General features: G+C 42.0%; 1 protein-coding gene across 7 annotated transcripts in view; it reads left to right on the top strand.

The window, feature by feature from the left end:
• ppfibp2b (PPFIA binding protein 2b) overlaps positions 1-19,382 on the top strand; it is a 69,258-nt gene that overhangs the window by 20,205 nt on the left and 29,671 nt on the right. For 4 of the 7 annotated variants that reach the window (XM_087175386.1, XM_087175382.1, XM_023411402.2 and 1 more), the window contains exons 3-5: positions 2,806-3,014; positions 13,222-13,308; positions 15,431-15,544. In XM_087175386.1, the coding sequence (XP_087031512.1) occupies positions 2,806-3,014; positions 13,222-13,308; positions 15,431-15,544 (410 nt within the window). Of the gene's footprint in view, positions 1-2,805; positions 3,015-5,367; positions 5,472-7,810; positions 8,451-13,221; positions 13,309-14,377; positions 14,503-15,430; positions 15,545-19,382 lie in introns of those variants that run through there. The other 3 variants (XM_087175384.1, XM_087175383.1, XM_087175385.1) reach the window with 3 other exon arrangements.

Below are 19,382 nucleotides of genomic sequence, written 5' to 3'. Positions count from 1 at the left end.
CCCCCCCCCCCCCCCCCTTTGTGTTGTGGCCTTCAGAAAACATGGCTACAAGGCAATGGAACAGGACACCAGACATCATGAGTTGTACAGATTATCAGAGGCAGACAGTGGAATACAAACTACATATTAAATCAGGCCTTGTTCTACAATGAAATCTGTATCTCTCTGATACTGTGTCATCACCAGAGTATGTTAAAATGCAGGGACTTAAATGCAGGTAGCACCACTACAGCAAAAATATGATATACAGCAGCTGTGTCCCAGTGTCCTACTACAAATTTTAAGGTTTTACTTTCTGCATACCCCAATGGATACTGGATTTTTGAGGCGAATAATCAATTTGGGTATCTAAGAATAAGAAAAAAAAGATCCTAGTAACATTATATTGTCCAGTGTTTATTTAAACTAACATCCGTTGTTGTAAATTGTGGTTGGACATTTTATTTATCAACTGTAACTTTACATATTGTCCAAGATGACCGCAGTGCAGAGAGAATCCGGCTGCACTTACGCTAGGCTTTATTTATAACACATGGACTATAAATACTTCTTTCCTCAACACAAAAGGAAAACAAAAAGGATTGAAATGTAACATTATATTGTTCAATATTTATTTTGTTTCAAACACATTTGACATAAAACTAACATCCTGTGTTTGAGTGGTTGGTGGTTCGATCCCTTTCTTCTCCTGTCCATGTGGCTGCTGCCATATGTGTGTGAGTGCATGTGTGAATGGGTGAATGAGAGACAAATAGCAGATATCTTTGGATAAAAGTACTATATAAATGTAATTTGATAAGGATACCTTAAAGTTATTGAGATAGAGAGAAGACATGCATGTACTGTGCAGGACGTGTTACAGCTGGAAAAATATTCTTGTCAAACCACAAATTACACAAACTGTATAACGGAGACACTGTTTATAAATGACCTCAAACATACTCAGATATTGGCATTTCAGTACTCCAGTTTCTTGTTACCAGCATATACACCAATGCCAATACTTAGTGTCAGCAGCTAGCTAACATATGCTGATGTATTGGTTGGACATGCAGGTTTTAAGTATATAGTGTTATATATTTACCAATATACAGTTCACAAAAGAAACTGCTCACACCTGCAAGAAATGTAAATACAACCATATAAAATAAAAATATATTATATAAATATATTAAATCTTTTAGAATCTCTGAAATTTAATTGGCAGTGGTACTTGAACCTGATGGTATTTCCTGTTAGTACAGAACGGTAAAGTTTAGTGAAAAGATGTTGTCATACACTCATTGCAAAAACAGTGAACTATTAAGATTAGCATATAGTGCATATATGTCACGGCTGATGGGAGCAGCACGGGGCGGGAGGAGCCTCAAAAGACTTAGATGCAGTGAAGTTACAAGGAACCGGTGACGACGGCAGGTTTGAAAACAGGCTCGGGCGTGAGTGGGCAGGGAAGCGCAGGTGATTGCAAATGTGGAACAGGTGAGCAGGTGGAATTGTAGATGGGGAGAAAAGTCCAGGGACATCTGGTGGACAGATGGAGAACGGCAGATCTGTGGAAGACGGAGGGGAGGACGTGGCTCAGGAGACGTGAGCGGAGGCTGGAGACGGGGGCCTGAAGTGGAAGTGGGAGGCTGAATGTTGTAATGGAAACGGGACACAGCTCTCACTGCAGGCTTTTTTCGATGGCAGGTATTAGCACAGGTGGCACAGGTGAAACAAATAACATTAACGATGACTCAGTAAATGATCACCATCGTTAATTACATGGATTGCACCTGTGTGTTTCCTGCTGCGACAGACCTAAAAGTCTGTGTCCATGCAGCAGTTCCAGCACGGGTGTCTTGTAACTTGCGTTGACTTTTGACCTCCCTTTGGAAAGTGATGACAGTATTACAAGTATTTCATAAATGTACAACAGATCTCCAAAGCTGACACGCTCACAATAGAAACCTGTCCTCCTCATGGAGCTGTTTTAGGCCCGTGCTGGAGGCGGTGCAGCAGTTTGGATCTGGGCTGAGTTGACAGGGCATGAATAAGTTTTTCCTCTGTGCACTCCGGCTTTAATAAGCTACAGCCTGGATGGATAAATGAACGGGAGAATGGGTTCACGTTCTGTTTGTTTCTTTATTCATATTGTGCTCATATCTTCTCAACCGGCCAAAAGTTATCTGTTTATATAATGCTACTGCACAGGCTGTCTTAGTATCATGTGTGATACCCTCACCCTAACCCACCCTTTGATACCCAGGCTCCAAATGTCCCCACAGATGTACTAAATACTACAAAAATGTGTCAAATAAGTACCGTAACCCCACCGTTTAATGATTTGTGTATTACAAACGAAAGGAGAAAATATTCAACCTTTACAGTGATATATTCTCTCCTTCTGCCCACATTCAGACGCACAAACAGATATTCAACCAGACCTTTTTTTCAAGCAAGCATTGTTTTTATTATGTTCTGTTTATTAATTTTGGTGCTTAATGTGCTGTATGCAGGCACTGTAATGTGTAGCTGTTTTTCAAAGACATTTGAGTGCATCCAGATGTGTGTTGCGAGAGTGTGCGCCTTACAGTGTGTGTGGCTGCCAGGGAAATGATCCAGGTGACACATGGACATTTTGGAAATATTCAGGAGGATGTATGGCTCTGATTAAGTTCTGTTGTTCCGAGTACGCACAGCTTCATTTGAGGGCTTCTTGCAAATGTACTGGTAATACACCGAATAGATCAGTATTTCAGTCACATTTCAGTTTTGAGTAATGGCATTAATAATCTTTGTCTCTCCTCCGTCACAACTCTCCAGGTTCGAAAGCAGCAGCGGTGGAGTTCTCCAACAGCATGTATGACCTGGGTTCTCCCATAAGCACCGGTCCTCTGCAGGTCGTCCAGTTAGCCGAGGACCTCAAACTCGCCTTGGAGCTCCAACCCAACCAGGAGGAGAGGGAGAGCCTGAGGGCGCAGCTACAGACAGAGACAGCACAGGCTCTCATAAACTGGCTACAGAGTGGAACCGTGAGTACTTTATTTGACTTTTTGACTCATTTCTAATGGTACGATATGTTCTCGGTTGCAGCCACGTCAATGGAAATGCGGCACTTTATTTATCTGTCATATCAAGCTGTATCACACATGTTTTTGAGTAGTGAAAAATAATTTGATTCCAGTTTATACTGATTGTTGTAGATTTTTTTTCCAGCATGGTGGATTGTTTTTGCTTTTTGCCATTCATGGTGTATTCTTGGTGTTTGCCGCCGTTAAAAACAGAAGAAGAAGAAATAGCTGAAAATGAGCCTCGGTCTAGACTGTGGATTCTGCTTGTTATTCTTGGCTTTCTGAGCATGAGGAACTGCTGTCTGCTTTCCTTATTCCCACAAAGCATCATGTTGTGATGTTACAGATTATGTTCTCACACTCAGTGAACCACAGTTCTCTTAGAAAAAGGCCAATACTAATAATTTATTTTATACACCCCAAAGACGCCTGAAAAAGAATCTTTTGGTTCCATATTTGGATGCTGAAAAGCCACAGAAAATGAAACTGGTTTATTTCTTGGAAACAATTATTATATAACAACCCCTATACCGAAATACTGTCTAAATGACTACAGACAGTTTCTCCTAAGTTACCCAACAAACTATGCAGGGCTGCACATTAAGGCCCTTGCTCTTTGTGCCAGCAATGGAGGCCCTCGCTGACAGCGTTCGATCACATCTGGGAATTCATGAATATCATATTTATGTGGACGATACTCTCCTTTTCATATCTCTTCATATATATGTATATATATATACTATATATATATAGTATATATATATATCCACCAACAAGTCCTCCAACCTGACTTACCATTATGTGTTGTTAACGCTCGAATACAAACAATAGGAGTGTATCAGCGACAGGCGTACCAGAATTTTGTTGCCATGGTAACAATAATAACTGCGCGGTTCAAGTTGTGGATTGAGTCCAGGCACAAAAACTCAGGTCAGGGAAGGTTTAGGAAAAGATAACTGTCTGGGTACTTCCTTAAGTTTAAAGTGCCTTCGTTGTCATGGTTACAATAATAAATATGCGGTTAAGGTCAATGAACAGCGGTATCCCTTGTGAAATCCACCCTAACCATCATTTCATCCCGTCGTATTTGCTGCGACCACTAGAGGCCGCCTGTTGTTAAAACCTGTCAGGTCATTTTTTTTCACCGGAGAAGCTACAAAGCAAAAAGCAGCTAAAAACACAGCCTTCCAACCATGTTGCCAGTTCGCTTGTGCGTCAATAGCCAGGAAGTTTCAGGAGCTGCTCATTTAAAATTAGCAGATAAACTCTCACTGACCTTAGAAATTATACAGCTGAGTTAGAAGTTACACCCTGTGCCCGGTGTACATCTCACTGTGAATAAATGATGCGTTCACTTTCACCCATGGATCGCCTGGTGGTGTAGTTGCATGTTATATAAGTGAAGTCATCGTGAAGCCGACAAGCTCCTGAGAAATGGAGTCAGATACACAACATGATGACTAAAAGAAGCAGCTGTTTTATGTTGAAAGGACTCTTTCAGCGGGGAATATTTGTGTTTATGGTATACAGTGTTTTTCTTTCTGCCCCTTCTTTTCTAGGTCAGAGTTTTTCATAACACATTAGCAGAGAGAAGCTCCATGTATCTGTTCATTCAGCACTGATTAGAGCAGACTCTCTGGTGTAGCTGTCCCCCATGTCAACGACAGAGCTTCACTTTATGATGATGTAACAACATTAATGTAGGTGTCGCCCGCATGTGAGCGGGTCGTCCGTAGAGTCTTCCTCCTATATGTTTAAGTCGAACCTGTGGAGGTTTAAAGCGAAATGTAAAAAACAGTTGAGTGACTTCGACAATGAAGGAACAGCTCGTGTGCAGAACTGTAAGCTCTCATCGTCCGGTGTTTTCACAGCGGAGGGACAGAAACAGTCAGAGGGTCAGACGGGGTCAGCTGAAGGGTCAGAGGGAGAGGAGCGGAAATTTTGCATGTCTCTGTGAGGATGAACTCATGGCTCATTTGGTCTCTTGTCACAGTCATCAGTATTTCTTTCTTTCTTTAATTCTTCCTTTCTTTTTTCATTTCTTTCTTTCTTCCTTCCTTCCTTCCTCTCATTTATAAAATCCATAGCAACAGAAGGAGAGAGGGGAACGAGTGGAGAGAGACTTTGGACGTGTTCCATAAAGTTTTCCTCGGGGACACTATTACAACTCGGCTATTATCAACTTCCTGTGCTGAGCTCCCTCCCTCACACCCTCTGCCTGTCCTGTGTAGCTGCTCTAACTTGTTTACATCTCTCAACATTTTACATCTCTCTCTCCACTTTCCATCACTCTCTTTCATTTCCTGCAACTCACACCCTCCCTCTGCTCTCTGACTTGAGTCTGTTTGGAAATGAGGTACTTAGTGTAGAGGTTAGACGCTCTTTGGGACGAGGGCTGAACTGCTCAGGACTGTTAAGGTAAGGTCAAACTACTTCAGTTTGTACTATTTGTTTGGTATATAACTGAAAGTGTCTGTGCCTTCTGTTGAATTCACTGACATGCAGCTGTTGCTATTTGTAGATTCAGTTGCATGTGATAGTTGAGTTTGTTGCTGTTGCGGAGTTTTCTCCTGCAGAGGTTGCTGTTTTCAGCGTCAAGCGTTACACGCTGACTGGAAAAGGAAAAGTGGATCTTGGATCCGGTTCAGCTCCTACATTGTTTCGACAGCAGATGTCTCACATGTTGCACACACAGTAACTGACCAGCCCTCCACTGCTTTCTGTCTTTGTCTCTGACTTTGAGCAGTTGAAACTTCTTTGACTGTAGTGGCTTCTAGTCTTTGACGGTCAGTGATTAAGGCTCATTGGCTTTGATTTTTACAAATTGTACCACCAAAAAAAAGGAGGTTGTTTAAGATAAATATTCACCCTGATTTCATGTCCCCATGCAGATGTTTTTGTGTTTTCTGCTGCACACACACAGTTTGTTGTGAGTAAGGTTCTCTCATTGTGAGTTGCACCGTAGCGTAAAGTGGTTACTTAAGGTGTTTACTAATTTACTAAGTAGATAGTTGAGAGTAGAGGAATGAGGGGAGAGAGAGACGAGGAGAGGTCCACAGCCTGAATCAGACTGGGCATGTTATTGTCCAGACCACCACAAGGGCACCGCATCACGTTCTGAATTTGAACCCTATCACCAGACAAAAATGGTACTGGACAATTCTGGAAAATTCCTGATTTAATTTAGTTCCAACTCTTTTTTTTTTTTCTTTTTTTACATCCGATGCCGGTGACTTTTACAATTCTCTCTTCCCACAATATTTGCACATGGCAGCTACATCATGGTTAAGGTTAAGGAAAGTTTAGGAAACAAAATCATTTGTTTTACGGTTAGGCAAAGATCGCTTTTGAAAAACTCAAGAGCAAGAAACAATGTTCTTGTCAGTCTGAATAATCCACAAACCTCGCTGTTTGTTCAGTGGAAGGTAGTTGCGGTGAAAACTTCACTCGGCCTGTGAATTTCAATCGCAGATGAACAAAAGCCTGGCAGATTATCAAGGCAGCTCGTATGTAAGGTTGGCTGCTCCCTCTCATCCTCATCCTGTCCACCTTCTCCCCCTTCCTGCTCCTCCCTGCTGACCTACAGCAACAGCATTAAAGCCACTTGCGCTCTGCAATTAGTCTGCACCCTGCAGGCCTCTCTCCAGGGGATAATCCACTGTGAAACACACACACACACACACACACACACACACACACACACACACACACACACACGCTGTCAGATGCACACATGTAAACACAGGAAGCATCATGAGTGTATCATTGGCAGGAAGTTGCAGCTCATAGCTGCTGAGTCAGAGAGCGTAACATGTTTTCAGATGATCTCGTGTTTTGGGATTAGACTGTTTTAGAGTTTTTACAAAACTAGTAGAAAGAGAAAAACCCAAACCTAACTCTAACTCTTTTTTTCATCTTTAAAGCTGATAGTTGGCAAGTTTTTGTGATCAGTGTCACCCCCTCTCTTTCTCCCTGACTTCTCTGCCTCTCTCTGCTGTAGCTGGTGTAATAAAGGCACAACTGCACTTGTAGGCATGAACAGCAGTGAAGAGTGCTGAGCCTTAAATTGACCTATGCCGCAATGCAAATATGGGAAGGTAAACAACAATAAACACAACAGCATTTAGTTTTGTTTTATGTTTTTTCTTAACTCTATTAACACTCACACAAATGGAGATGAACTCACGGAGCTTTATGCACAACTTTTAAGACACTTTAAACAGCTTGTGATGGACTGAATAGTCACGATATTCATAATTGTGTGTGCGTGCCTGTGTGTGTGCGTGTGTGTAAATGAAGCTGTCATTCAGACAAATGGCCGACATTGTGATGGTGAACGGTTTTGTAAAATACACAGAAAATGGGAACCTGAGCAAATGGGTTTAAACATCAGAGTCACAGAGACAGACAGATGGGGAGAGGGGGGAGGTAAAGAGAGAGAGAGGGGGAGAAAGTCTTTCACTCCTGCAGACAGTGTTTTGAAGTCTCCAGGCACTGTGAGTGTAACTTAATTAAAAAGAGCACAAGCGAGGGGGAGAGAGATCTGGCATGGTTCGTGTTTGTGCTGACATTACAGCCTGTTGCTGCTTTGTTTGTGTGTCGGACATTAGATGCTGCTGATGTGTGTGAGGGAGCGACAGAAAGCGAGAGAGAGAGAGAGAGAGAGAGAGAGAGAGAGAGAGAGTCGGATTAGACTCAGATGCAAACAGATGACAGGAAAAGAAGAAAAACACCACCCCCCTCCTTCCTGGGCTCGGCCATTTGGCTGTCAGACGGACCTCAGAAAGGAGGGAGAAGAAAAGAGGGGAAGCGGCTCTGAAGTAAAGAAAAGAAGAAAAGAGGGGAGGGGGGCAGGAACAAGGTAAAAGAGGAGAGGAGCAACAACTCCAACCAGAACAGAGAGAGAAAGAGAGAGAGAGGAGGGTGAGGAGGAGGCAGCGAGTGTCTGATGAAAAGAGAGAGAAGTGAGAGAAAGTGGAGAGAGCAAAAGAGAAAGAAAAGAGTGATAGTAAAAGGAAGGAAAAGAAGAAAGAAGTACTGGAGGAGGAAGAGAAGGAGGGAGGACTAAACACGGGGGAGTTCTCCCGCTCAGGAGGCAGCGATCGTAAAACGCCCTCCTCCACAGCTGTGAACATTGCTGTCACACACACACACACACACACACACTCACTCACACACACTTGCTTGACAGTACTCACATGCTACAAACTCAAGAACACACTCTTTCTTTGTCCTGTCTGTGGACTGTGTCTACACACACACACACACTCACACACACACACATACTAATACTGATAAAATCGGACATAAACCCAGAGGAAAAAGGCAGGGCAGCGATGGGCTGGGAGCATGGAGACTCCTATTGACTTCTACAGGCACTTCTCCTGGCTCAAAAAGGTGAGTCTCAGGGGTTTGACTTTACTTTCACGTCGTTTTCCTCTTCTTTTTTTTTTGACTTTCATCCCACGCTCCTTGTTGCACAGTCTTTTAAAGAGTTTCCAAAGAGAAGATCAGTGTTTAAAGGAAAAGGAGAAGCTCCTCTGTCCCTGTGAGATATTCACTGTCCCGCTTTAGATGCATGTTATTGTCCTGTTCTTATTGTCTTGCTTCCCGGTGATTGACTGTTTTCTGATGTAATTTCCCACAGTTCAAGAGCCGGGCTTCTTCTCAACCCAGTGCAGTTGTTAGGGTGTGTGTGTGTGTGTGTGTGTTATCAGATTAAAAGCATTACCCATCAGCTGATTGTTGTTTACAAAGCAGCGTTGTTGATATCGGAAGATTCAATCAGCGAGAGACTCTTGTCACGCGAAATCTGCCGCTGCTGTTGAGACCCTGTGAGGTTTCAGGAATGAGAGTCTTCAGTGTGGGTTGTTTTGTGATGTCTTCAAACAGCAGATGCTTGTAGATAAATATCGGTGCCTTGTCGAGTCTGCGTCGTCCTTGTGAGGCGCTTTCACGTTGAGCTTGAAATATTCAGCTAAAGTGTGCTGATTTCAGTTTCAGTTTCACCAGCAGACAGTGACCTTTAAACTGTCCTTCAGAGGTCACTCAAGGGGACACGTCCAACAACTGTTCGGGCCATCGCAGTCACAGTCCTCACTCAGAGCATTTGTGTGAAACAGTATCCTGTGATAAACGATGCTACACAGTGACTTTTATTTAATCTTAATGATTTTAATCGGATTTTTCAGAAGCTAATTATGTCGTCCTGAAGAGCAGCAGCTAGTTTTACAGCGCTCATATCATCGTTGATGCTTCTCTGTATGACCTCCGTGATAAATGTGCATGTAAGAGCAAAAATCACAAACAAACAAAACACACACTACAGGTGGCGCTCGTTGTCTCTTTTATAGGCGTCCTCATTCCGTACAAGGCACAGTCGTAAATGTTTTTAACATCAGTGGTGTCATGCTTGATCGTGGGCCGTTACTCTGCAGATTACTGTCCCTCTCATATCTAATCAATCCATATCCCAAAAAAGCAGATACAGTGTCCTGCTGTTTCCAGCACATTCTGCTCTGTTTCAGATTGAACATACTGACGCAGCAGATTAATAGATAGTTGATAGCGTTGTGTTCGGGTCTGAGGTCTGTGCATGGACCGTCTCTGACTGTGGAAGAGGGAACATGTCACGTCTTCAAGCTGCCACAGTGACAGTTAGTTTGAGCTATAACTCTACATCAGATCTGCAGCAGTGCAGTTCAGATGATGGCTATGTTTCTTCAAGTGATCTTTCTCTGTGTGTCATAGTTTCCCATCCATCTGTGTGATGTGTGTTGTCGTGATAGTTGATAGTTGTGTGTTCTGACAGGTCTCATGCTGGGCTGGGCAAGAGGGCAGAAATAAATATCACCATGTTTGTACAAATTGTTGTATAAAAGTGTTTTCAACTGTCAATTCACTATATATCACAACATGGCAAATGTTTGAAACGCCACATAATGAAACTGATGTTTAAAGCAGTTATAATTGTGTTTTTGTCATTTTTCAATATTTTTCAAGTTCAGGGTAACATTTAATATTTTTGATAAATAGTCCTGTGTATTACTGAAAACTGCACCGAGTAAAATAAACCATTTCCAATCAAATCTAACCTAAGATAAACAAACCCACAAAGAGTGTGTGTGTGTGTGTGTGTGTGTGTGTGTGTGTGTGTGTATATGCGTGTGCGTGTGTGTGTGTGTGTTTATCCTGTGGTTTTCACAGTGGTGTGATCAGCTGATTTGATCCGAGTCTGTCTAACATGATGAACAGCGTCATGACAAATATACATCAATCAAATACAGATCTGCATAAACAAGTAAATGACAATTCATCTGCCGCTGACTCACCTTTAAATTCACTTTACATACTCGCTGGAGTTGTTGTTGATTGCCGGGCTGCTCAGACATGAAATTGAATTGAACCAAATTGGATTTAGAAATACGGTGGTGTGACTGGAGAGAGGCTGCCTACGCTAATGTGTGACACGCGCTGCAGGGCCAAATTACATCACACTCAACACTGAATTTAAGAGCAACAAGGGGGAAAGAATATAATACATTTCGTATATTTACAGAGCAGTGGCTGTTATACAGAGACTTTTATCTGCGAATCATTAAAAGTAGGTGGTGTCCTGCGTGTTGTCATGCATTCTTGGACACTGGGATCATACTGTAAACTGCACTGTATGTCATGAGGAGTCCCACCCACTCCACTGGCCACAGCTTTCATTGGAAATGCTCAGAGCACTGAGCAGGAGATCTGCAAATAGCAAAAAAAAAATGAAATTACTCAGTCGTGTCTCTTCATGCAAATGTAGTTGTATACTTTCAACTGCTGCCACTCCTCTTACATCCAACCTTTAATATTTGGTCTGCTGCAGAGATTATTTCCATTACTCTCCACTGAAGTATCCAGAAAAGTGATAATGTGTAAGCACCTAGCTTACACCCCCCCCCCTCCCGATTCTGTCGCCTTCTCTCTCACGGTTCGGCAGGCGATGACAGGCGGGCAGAAACAGACTGGCCTGGTTTCCTTTATCAGCCCCTTCAACTGCTGTGTCAAGTCCCTGAAATGCCCCTGGAGTCTCCGCATTCTGACGGGAATATCTGTGATTACAGCGCATTTAACGCACTTCCTGACTGCTCCCGCCGGAGTGACGAACCGAAGTCACACCGTACTGTAACATTACTGCAAACGAGGAGGAGTTTCAGACATAAACTCTTTTCCGCACTGCTCTTTTTTTCGGTACCTTTGGTGACACTTAATCCAAATATGGTGTCACTGAAGCGTTCAGGCGCTCTCTCTCTTCCCTCCCTCTGTTTCCTTTTCTGTCTTTTTAGTTTACACTATGTTAATAGGTTTAATGTGTCCATATGGTCAGTGTCAGGAAGCCCGGTGTGTATACATCCTCTGAGCTCTCTGGCCTCAGCTGCAGACGGATCATCAAGGATTACATGCTGATTTTAGGGCCTTTTGTCTGTGTTCTTAGACAGTCAGAGGTACATGTGAGGTCAAGTCTGAGCATAAAGCTGTGGTGTGCTGAAAGACAGGAACTGCAGGGTGACAAATATACACAGTCATTTGATCCATTGTTAACATAAAAATATGGTTTAATGCAGCTTTAAGTCTCAGCTGTAGTCTTGATATCATTCATTAAAGACCCCCTTTGATGTAACTCAAGTTTTAAACTTCTATATATAAACTTAAATAATACAAGACATATCATGGGTGAAATAAGCTGCCAGTGCCAGTTACAAGCTAACAAATAGCATAAACAAATAAAAGATGCTAACTGCGCTAACCACAGCATTGTGTCATGCGCACTCTGAATGACAGGCACACACAGACTGACAGGGCTGGTAAAACCAGTGAGACGGTCTACAGGGGTCCCAAATCCAAGTCACGTTGGCCAGTCACACTATGACACACATGCACAGAGTCGATAATGACGATGTCACTTCCCCTCTTGATTTTAAACTGATTTCATAAGCACTCTGATCAGGACTTTTTTTTTTTTTTAACACTTTTATTGTTACGCAAAACAGTGAGGGAAACAAATACAGCAGACAATCTGCCAAATCAACTCCATAGACCATATTAGGAGGGTACTAAGTGGTTGGAATCAAAAGGCATAACATGAAACCCCTTGCCTTGGCAGTGGTGTTGGCTCACAGCAATCAAGACACGCAAACAAACGTTATTCAAATTATTCAGCTGAACAACAAGAATACATGTTAAATCACGCAGATTGGGCCCAAGTTGGGCCCCTTGAGAAACCCCCGCCCCACTTGCTCTGTTACAGCTCAGAGAGGTCAGGGAAGGGAATGTTGTTGTACTGTGAAAATCAGAACACAAGCTTCAGTAACATGTTGATAATTTGTCGCCATTGCTGAGTTATTTCTGGATAAATGGGAGTCAGATGAGTCGGATGATCTTTCATAACTCTGCATCATGTGGCTGTAGAAAATCTAAAGTTGAACAGGACCCGCTCTGTCGGCTGATTGTGCAGGAACCAGTCAGCAGTTTATCTCAGAAACAATCGTGTACCTGAAACATCTGTGGGTTATGGATGCAGCTTGTTGCCTTTGTATAAGTTTATATCTCAGTAAGGCCTTGAGGGAATCTCTTCAAATTCAGCACAAACATTCACATGGACTCAAGCATGATCTTATTAGATTTTGGTGGTCAAAGGTCAAGGTCACTGTGACCTCACAAACCACATTTTCCGCCATAATTCAGGAATTTCTTCACTAATTATGGCACACTTTAACACCAATGTCTATTGTGACATTTTACATCCAAAGGGTCAAAGGTCAGCTTCACTGTGACATCATAATGTTCTGAAAAAACACCTCTGCCCATTATTCGATGCTGTAAACCTAAACTAAACCAGGAGCCTGTGATTCAATAATAATAAGTTTGAATTATTCGGATGAGATCACTGAAACTCATAAAATGAGTGAAATATTTCAATTTAAATTGTAAACAAATTGCATCTTTTCATACATTGTAGTGTAGTCCATTACTACTGACCTTTTTTTCAGGTTGCCTCGGTCTTTATTTATGACTTTTACTCAAACCAGATCATCAACAATCAAATCAAGCTAACTCAGTCAGCTCTATGGAGAAGAAGGTCCAGTAGGAAAATAATAATGTTCAGTTGTTTTCCCTGTGTGTTCTCCAGGTGAACCTGTGTTCTCCAGCCAACAATGAATCCTACCAAGAGCGACTGCTCCGCCTAGAGGGAGACAAGGAGTCTCTGGTGCTACAGGTCGGAGCTATGAGTGTGTGTGTCTATATATGTCTATATATGTGTTTGTGTGTTTGTCCTGTTTACAACCTTGTTACGTTGGTTTTCTCTGAGACCGTTCATGCTTATTTCACAGTTAGAAAGTCAGTTTCACTCTACATACACCATGAAATCACAAAGGTCGCTGGTCCGATTCCAGCTTGGGAAACCTGTGTTGCATGTCACTCCCACCCCCCTGCTCTCTTTCCTTGCTTCCTGTCAGTCTCTTCTTTCATCCTTCAAAAAAGACATAAACAATAATAATTTCTCTGCCTCTGCTTTAGATTCATTGTATCGTCCCACCTTTGTGCTGTAACTTTAGCTCAGTTTGACATGATTACTTGAATCTGCACTGTGAGCATGTGAACCAGGGATTTGTATGGAGGGATTGCCACACTGGAAAAACAGCTTGGTTTCTTGTCTCTGATTGAGGACTTTTGTGTTATTTCAAAAACAAAACATGCCCAGACACCTTCACATCATCTGAGCAGACGGTTACTGATGACTATCACCATCACTGTTACTGTGGCACAACAGAAGATGATATATCTCTGCACCACATGATGTCAACAGGCGTTCTCTCTCTCCTTCTCTGCTCTTAGATCCCTTTAATAACTGGTTCATACAGCTGTGATCTCCACAATCTTCACATTCCTGCTACTTAAATCACAGTTTTCAAACTGCTCCTCAGGCTCTCTTCGCTTGTGTGTGTTTGTTTTATGCTCTGGGGTTGGCCCATGTGAGTGATCTGTTAGTAATGTTAAAGTTAAAGTGCACCACCCGCCTGGACCACTCAGGTTCATAAAGTTCTCACACACATGCACACCTACTAGTTACATAGTCCTCATCTGGTATCAGCTGTGATTGGTCGATATCCAAGGTGGCCGGGGCTTATTCCTCCTGACAGGAGATTTTAATTGGCTGTTGACAGTTTGCCGACGTTATGGTTCTTTGCTTTACTTTCTCTTCACCTGCCTCTGTATTTTGTGAGGCGTTGTCTCACCTCAGTGTGTGTGTGTGTGTGTGTGTGTGTGTGTGTGTGTGTGTGTGTGTGTGTGTGTCAGCATGTGCACACTCTGTCTGTTGTAACTAACTTCCGTGTTGCCTGGTCGGGAACTTTCACCTTCATTTGTGTGTGTGTGTGTGTGTGCAGCTCAGCAGGGGAGAACAGAGGAGGTAAGAGACTAACGTTGGACCTTGGTCTTCAGCATTAGGAGTTTATGTATTCATATCAAAACCATATATTGTCTTCTCATTGCTTTGTGGAACTACAGCTTTAAATAATGGAAGGTAACATAAGGTTGCCTATAACATTTGTCAGGTTTTAGTTTTAGTTTTTAGGCGCTAAATGACACACAGGAGTGTAACTCATTCACATACTTCACATGTTCATTCACTTACTCACGGGGTCATGGTTCGCCTTCATTGTCAGGAGACACAGGCTACCAGATCATTCTCTTGCCTCGTCTCCTGTTTTTTTTCTCCTTGTAATCTGGATTTTTAAATGAAATACATGTTGAGCCAGAAACTCTGCCAGAGTGCCGTGAGACAGAACGTAACTGCGAAGGTAAAAATCATGGAAGCTGAAGTGACAGAGAGTCAGATGCTGTCAGAGGGATTTTGGCAGAGTTTAGTAGTGGAACAAGAGAGTTGTGTTGTGTTGTTATGTATGTGTGTGTGTGTGTGTGTGTGTGTGTGTGTGTGTGTGTGTGTGTGTGTGTGTGTGTGTGTTTTGCAGGAGGTGAATGTGTTGTCAGGGAGATTATAGTAAATGTGTGGCACATTCCTGAGTGACAGACTGCTGAGTAAATGTGTGTTGTTTTGGCGTTGAGGTATGCCAGGGTGAATGCGTGTTTGTGTGGATGAAGGGAAGAGAAAGAGACGTGGTGATGCACTGTAGGAAAAAGGTTATATGCGCGTGAATGCGGTGCAGATGACATTGTAAAACCCTAAAGATGATTGCTGACCTCTATTGCTCCGTCTTGTTTTCTGTGTGTGTGTGTGTGCATCTTGTGTCAGGTTTCTGTCAGTTTTCCTGCATCTGTTCATTCAGCCCTCTCTCTCTCTGGGCGTGCTAACGGAGTACGACTGTGTCACCCGTTAGGTGAGCGTTCTGACGGACCAGGTGGAGGCTCAGGGAGAGAAAATCAGAGATCTGGAAAGTTCTCTGGAGGAACACCGGCAGAAACTGGCCTCCACTGAGGAGATGCTGCAACAGGTAATACACACAGGTACACACACACACACACACACACACACACACACACACGCAAACACACACGTGAGAATAAGCGAGACTATATCTGTGGCACAGAAACTGCTTTAAAAATGTGTGAGAGATAATTTACAGGCCTCCAGGTGGCTAATTACTGCTACGACACCACGTGGGATACATTCTTATGTGTCACATTGGCTTCTTGTTCTTTAATTAAATGAACCCAGAGGAGTATTACTCACCGAAACATCATGTGTATCCTTGAGGTCTAACAAACACGTTGTATGCATTTTCTTCATCATTAATTATTTGTGACTTGAATATTTATTTATTTTCTCCGGGGCATTGCTGTGTTTCTTGGCGTCCGACAAGTACACAAATCTAATATTAGTGAGAGTTTGGTTTAATTCAATTTGACTTGTTTCAAACGTTAAACATGTTTTCGAATGTTATTCGAAGTTATACTATACTATATATATAATACTATAACCGAAAATTAAATTATGTCAATTGAATAACAGACGTAATAATTATTAAGGCAACGTAGTGCTTTTAATTTAACTCAAGTCTAACAGTACAGTTTATTTTTCCCAGCTATGAACAAGAGGTGGAACTGTAAACGAATAAATAAAGGAGCGGCACATTGTTTCATTCACTCCATCTTCTCTCTATAAAGGCCTCACCTGTTCACCTCTGTGGTGGGTTTAACACAAGCGACAAGAACAAGTAGACTTTACAAGTCAAAGCTCGACATTGCTCAGTGTTTTTCCTCGTGTTATTAGTTCAGATAGAGTTTACTCTGAAAACAAACCGAGTATGAAGGTGACCTTTGTAGATAAAGAACCACTGTTGTTTCATGCTTTTCTCAATCCAAAACACTTGACACGGACTCTGCACTGTACTGAGTCCTGAAATTGTGTGTTTTATGTATTTCTGTAGCGTGTGTGAAAGGACTTTACAGGGAATGAGCTGCTCACCCACCTGTTTGACTAATAAACAACATCTGGTGAAACTGTAAATGTCGTTACATCAGATAAGACAGAGATTTATTTGGAAATTCATGAGTAAATGATTGTGTGAAGGCGTGTCGGAGTCGCAGTGAGTAACAGTTCTTGACCGCCCTTTTAATTGTGGCATTGTTTTACTCTCTGAAGGTACATGATTTATTTTACTTCGTGCTTGCAGACACTCGGTCACACTTGTCTTCTTGCTCGCACTAAAATGATTGTTTTTACATATGCTAGCAGCTTGTCTCTGTGGACGGCAGTGTTGGTTGTCCTTCAGCTGAACCCCGCTTTTCTCCAAACTGAAATATCTCAACAATGACTGGATGGCTCACTGTTAGATTTTGTACAGACTTTCATGCTCCCTTGTGCAACCAGTGACGTTCCCATCAGCCTCAGCTCTACTTGGTGTTTAGAGGAAAATTTGCAAAATGTCAGCACGCTTAAACCCTGAACCCAGATGGTGGGAATTTGTATAAAAGTGCATGTTAACAGTGTTAGCATGTTGACATTAGCAGTTAGCTCATGTACATAAAAAATTAAAAACATATGTAAAAACATACATATAGCCACATATGTATGTTTATGTATGTATGCTTCAATTGAACACATATGTTATATAAATATATATATCCATCCCAGAGCCTGTCAGTATATGTTGATATTATATACAATGCGTCCAAAAGTCTGAGACCACTTTCCCAATATGGGAAGAAAGACATGAAAAACATACATGATCATGTAGAATTTTTATATGCATGTTGTTTTGATAAACTTGCATGTATATAAATTAAATATATACTGATATATACCATATATAAAATCATCATATAGATATTTTTAATATATGTAAATATACACATTTTTCCAGAGGATGTATCTATGTGATAGTAATTTATCCCCTTATAGGTCACATACAGTAAATGGCAGCATCACTTTTGCTGTAGGGACAGATATATCATATATTACATTTGTGCACGGGGGGATTCCAGCCAACCCTGCTGGAAGCTGTAACACCCCTATACTGCAGACCACACATCACCTAAAGGCCCGTATGAAACAGTGTGAAACTGAATGTCTTCACATCGTTCCAGCTGTTTTCCTTGACATCACCAGTGAGACAAACCCATGAGCTCTGCCAGGCTGAACACAACAAGAACGCGGCTCTGTGTGTTAGAGAATCAGCCTTCTGTCTCGACTCCTCAACAGGCTCTTTGTTCTCGTCACTGTCAACATCGAGGATAAAAAAGGCCACAACCCCCCGTCAAAAAAAAATACTCCACCAGGGCTGTGCCACTCATCATCTTTATCCAGCCTGCTTTTTTTTGATTGACTAATTTATACAGTCTGCTCTGATTTAGAAAACACAGCAGGAGTAAAAAAAATATCTCCCTTCTCTTAGGACAGAAGTTTTCCTCTTCTCTGTTTTTCTCACTTGTAATTGTTTTTAGCACCACGCTACTGTTGCAATAAAATGGAAGCCGTTTGCTTTGTAGCTAACAGAAGTGTCATGTATTGCAGCCACAGTTGTTTTCACGGTCTGCAGTGTTTAAAACAGACTGTCGATCTCCACCTGCTGCTGCTGCCCCTGATCTTTACAATGCTCCACGACAAGTGATTGTGAGTCTGGAGGTTTTATTGGGTTAAGCTTCACTGATCTGCAGCTGTTGTCCTGGTTTGTGTGTGTGTGTGTGTGTGTGTGTGTGTGTGTGTGTGTGTGTGTGTGTTTACGGTGTGTGTGTGTGTGTGTTTACGGTGTGTGTTTACGGTGTGTGTAACATGGTCCCATTTCACAATTAATAACTGCTGGTTAAATAGCTAATGAGATATGAGATGTTTGCTGAGGGAGATGAAGGTGGAGTGTGGAGGAAGATAACAGTCATCTGGTTCAGGGTTTGTGTGTCTGTTGTGTTGCATTCTGTTGAATCTTTTGTGTGTTTATCATCTCCCAAAATCTGGGCCTCTTAAATCTCCTCAATATATAATTAGAAAGCAAGTTTGAAGGATTTAAAAGGTGACAACATGTCTGCTCCTGCTACAGGATGTCCTCTGTCTGTGTCACTGTCTCTTTCTGTAGAGTGTGTGTGTGTGTGTGTGTGTGTGTGTGTGTGTGTGTGTGTGTGTGTGATGAAGACACAGAGTGTCCATCCAGCCATGTAACATTATGTGTCAGTGTCGCAGGGCTGCTACTTTCTGTGGGAACCACGACTAATCTAATAAGAAATAGTCCTGAGTCAGCACACACACACACACACACACACACACACACACACCACACACACACACACACACACAGTACAGTTTTCTCATGCTAGAGGGAATCCACCCACACATGTAGTCATAATGTGACTACATGTTCTACTGTGTCTATATTTTCTGTCCATAACAACACAAACACACACACACACACGCACACACACGCACACACACACACACACACGCACACACACACACACACACTCACAAAGCTTCAGTCAAGGGTCATTATCTTTTTTTGACAAAATTAATCAACTCTTCTTTCCTTCTTCTTAGTGGAGCAAAAAGAGCCAGATATTTCATCTAAGTGAAAACAAAGAAATTAATTAATTTAATTTAATTTTGGACTTAATTGACCAGAAACTTTATAAGGAAAATTAAATAAATCCATGTTGTGTCAACAGCTTGTCGCCCCCAAGTGGTCAGAAACTCAAATAATACTTCTTTAATTTGATGGATTGAAATAATTGGAGACTGGACACAGTCTGAAAGTGAAAGGACATAATATTTTTGAATGTGGTCAGAGATAATGTAACGTGTATATGTTTTCTAATTATTGGGGTAAAATGAGCTCGGCTACT

The sequence above is a fragment of the Seriola lalandi genome, unplaced genomic scaffold (genome assembly GCF_002814215.2).
Source record: "Seriola lalandi dorsalis isolate HSWRI2012SDOR001 ecotype SW California unplaced genomic scaffold, Sedor1 jcf7180002054465, whole genome shotgun sequence".
Taxonomy (NCBI): Eukaryota; Metazoa; Chordata; class Actinopteri; order Carangiformes; family Carangidae; genus Seriola; species Seriola lalandi.
Note: the sequence above shows the minus strand (reverse complement) of the source record. Positions and strands in the feature narration are given on the sequence as shown.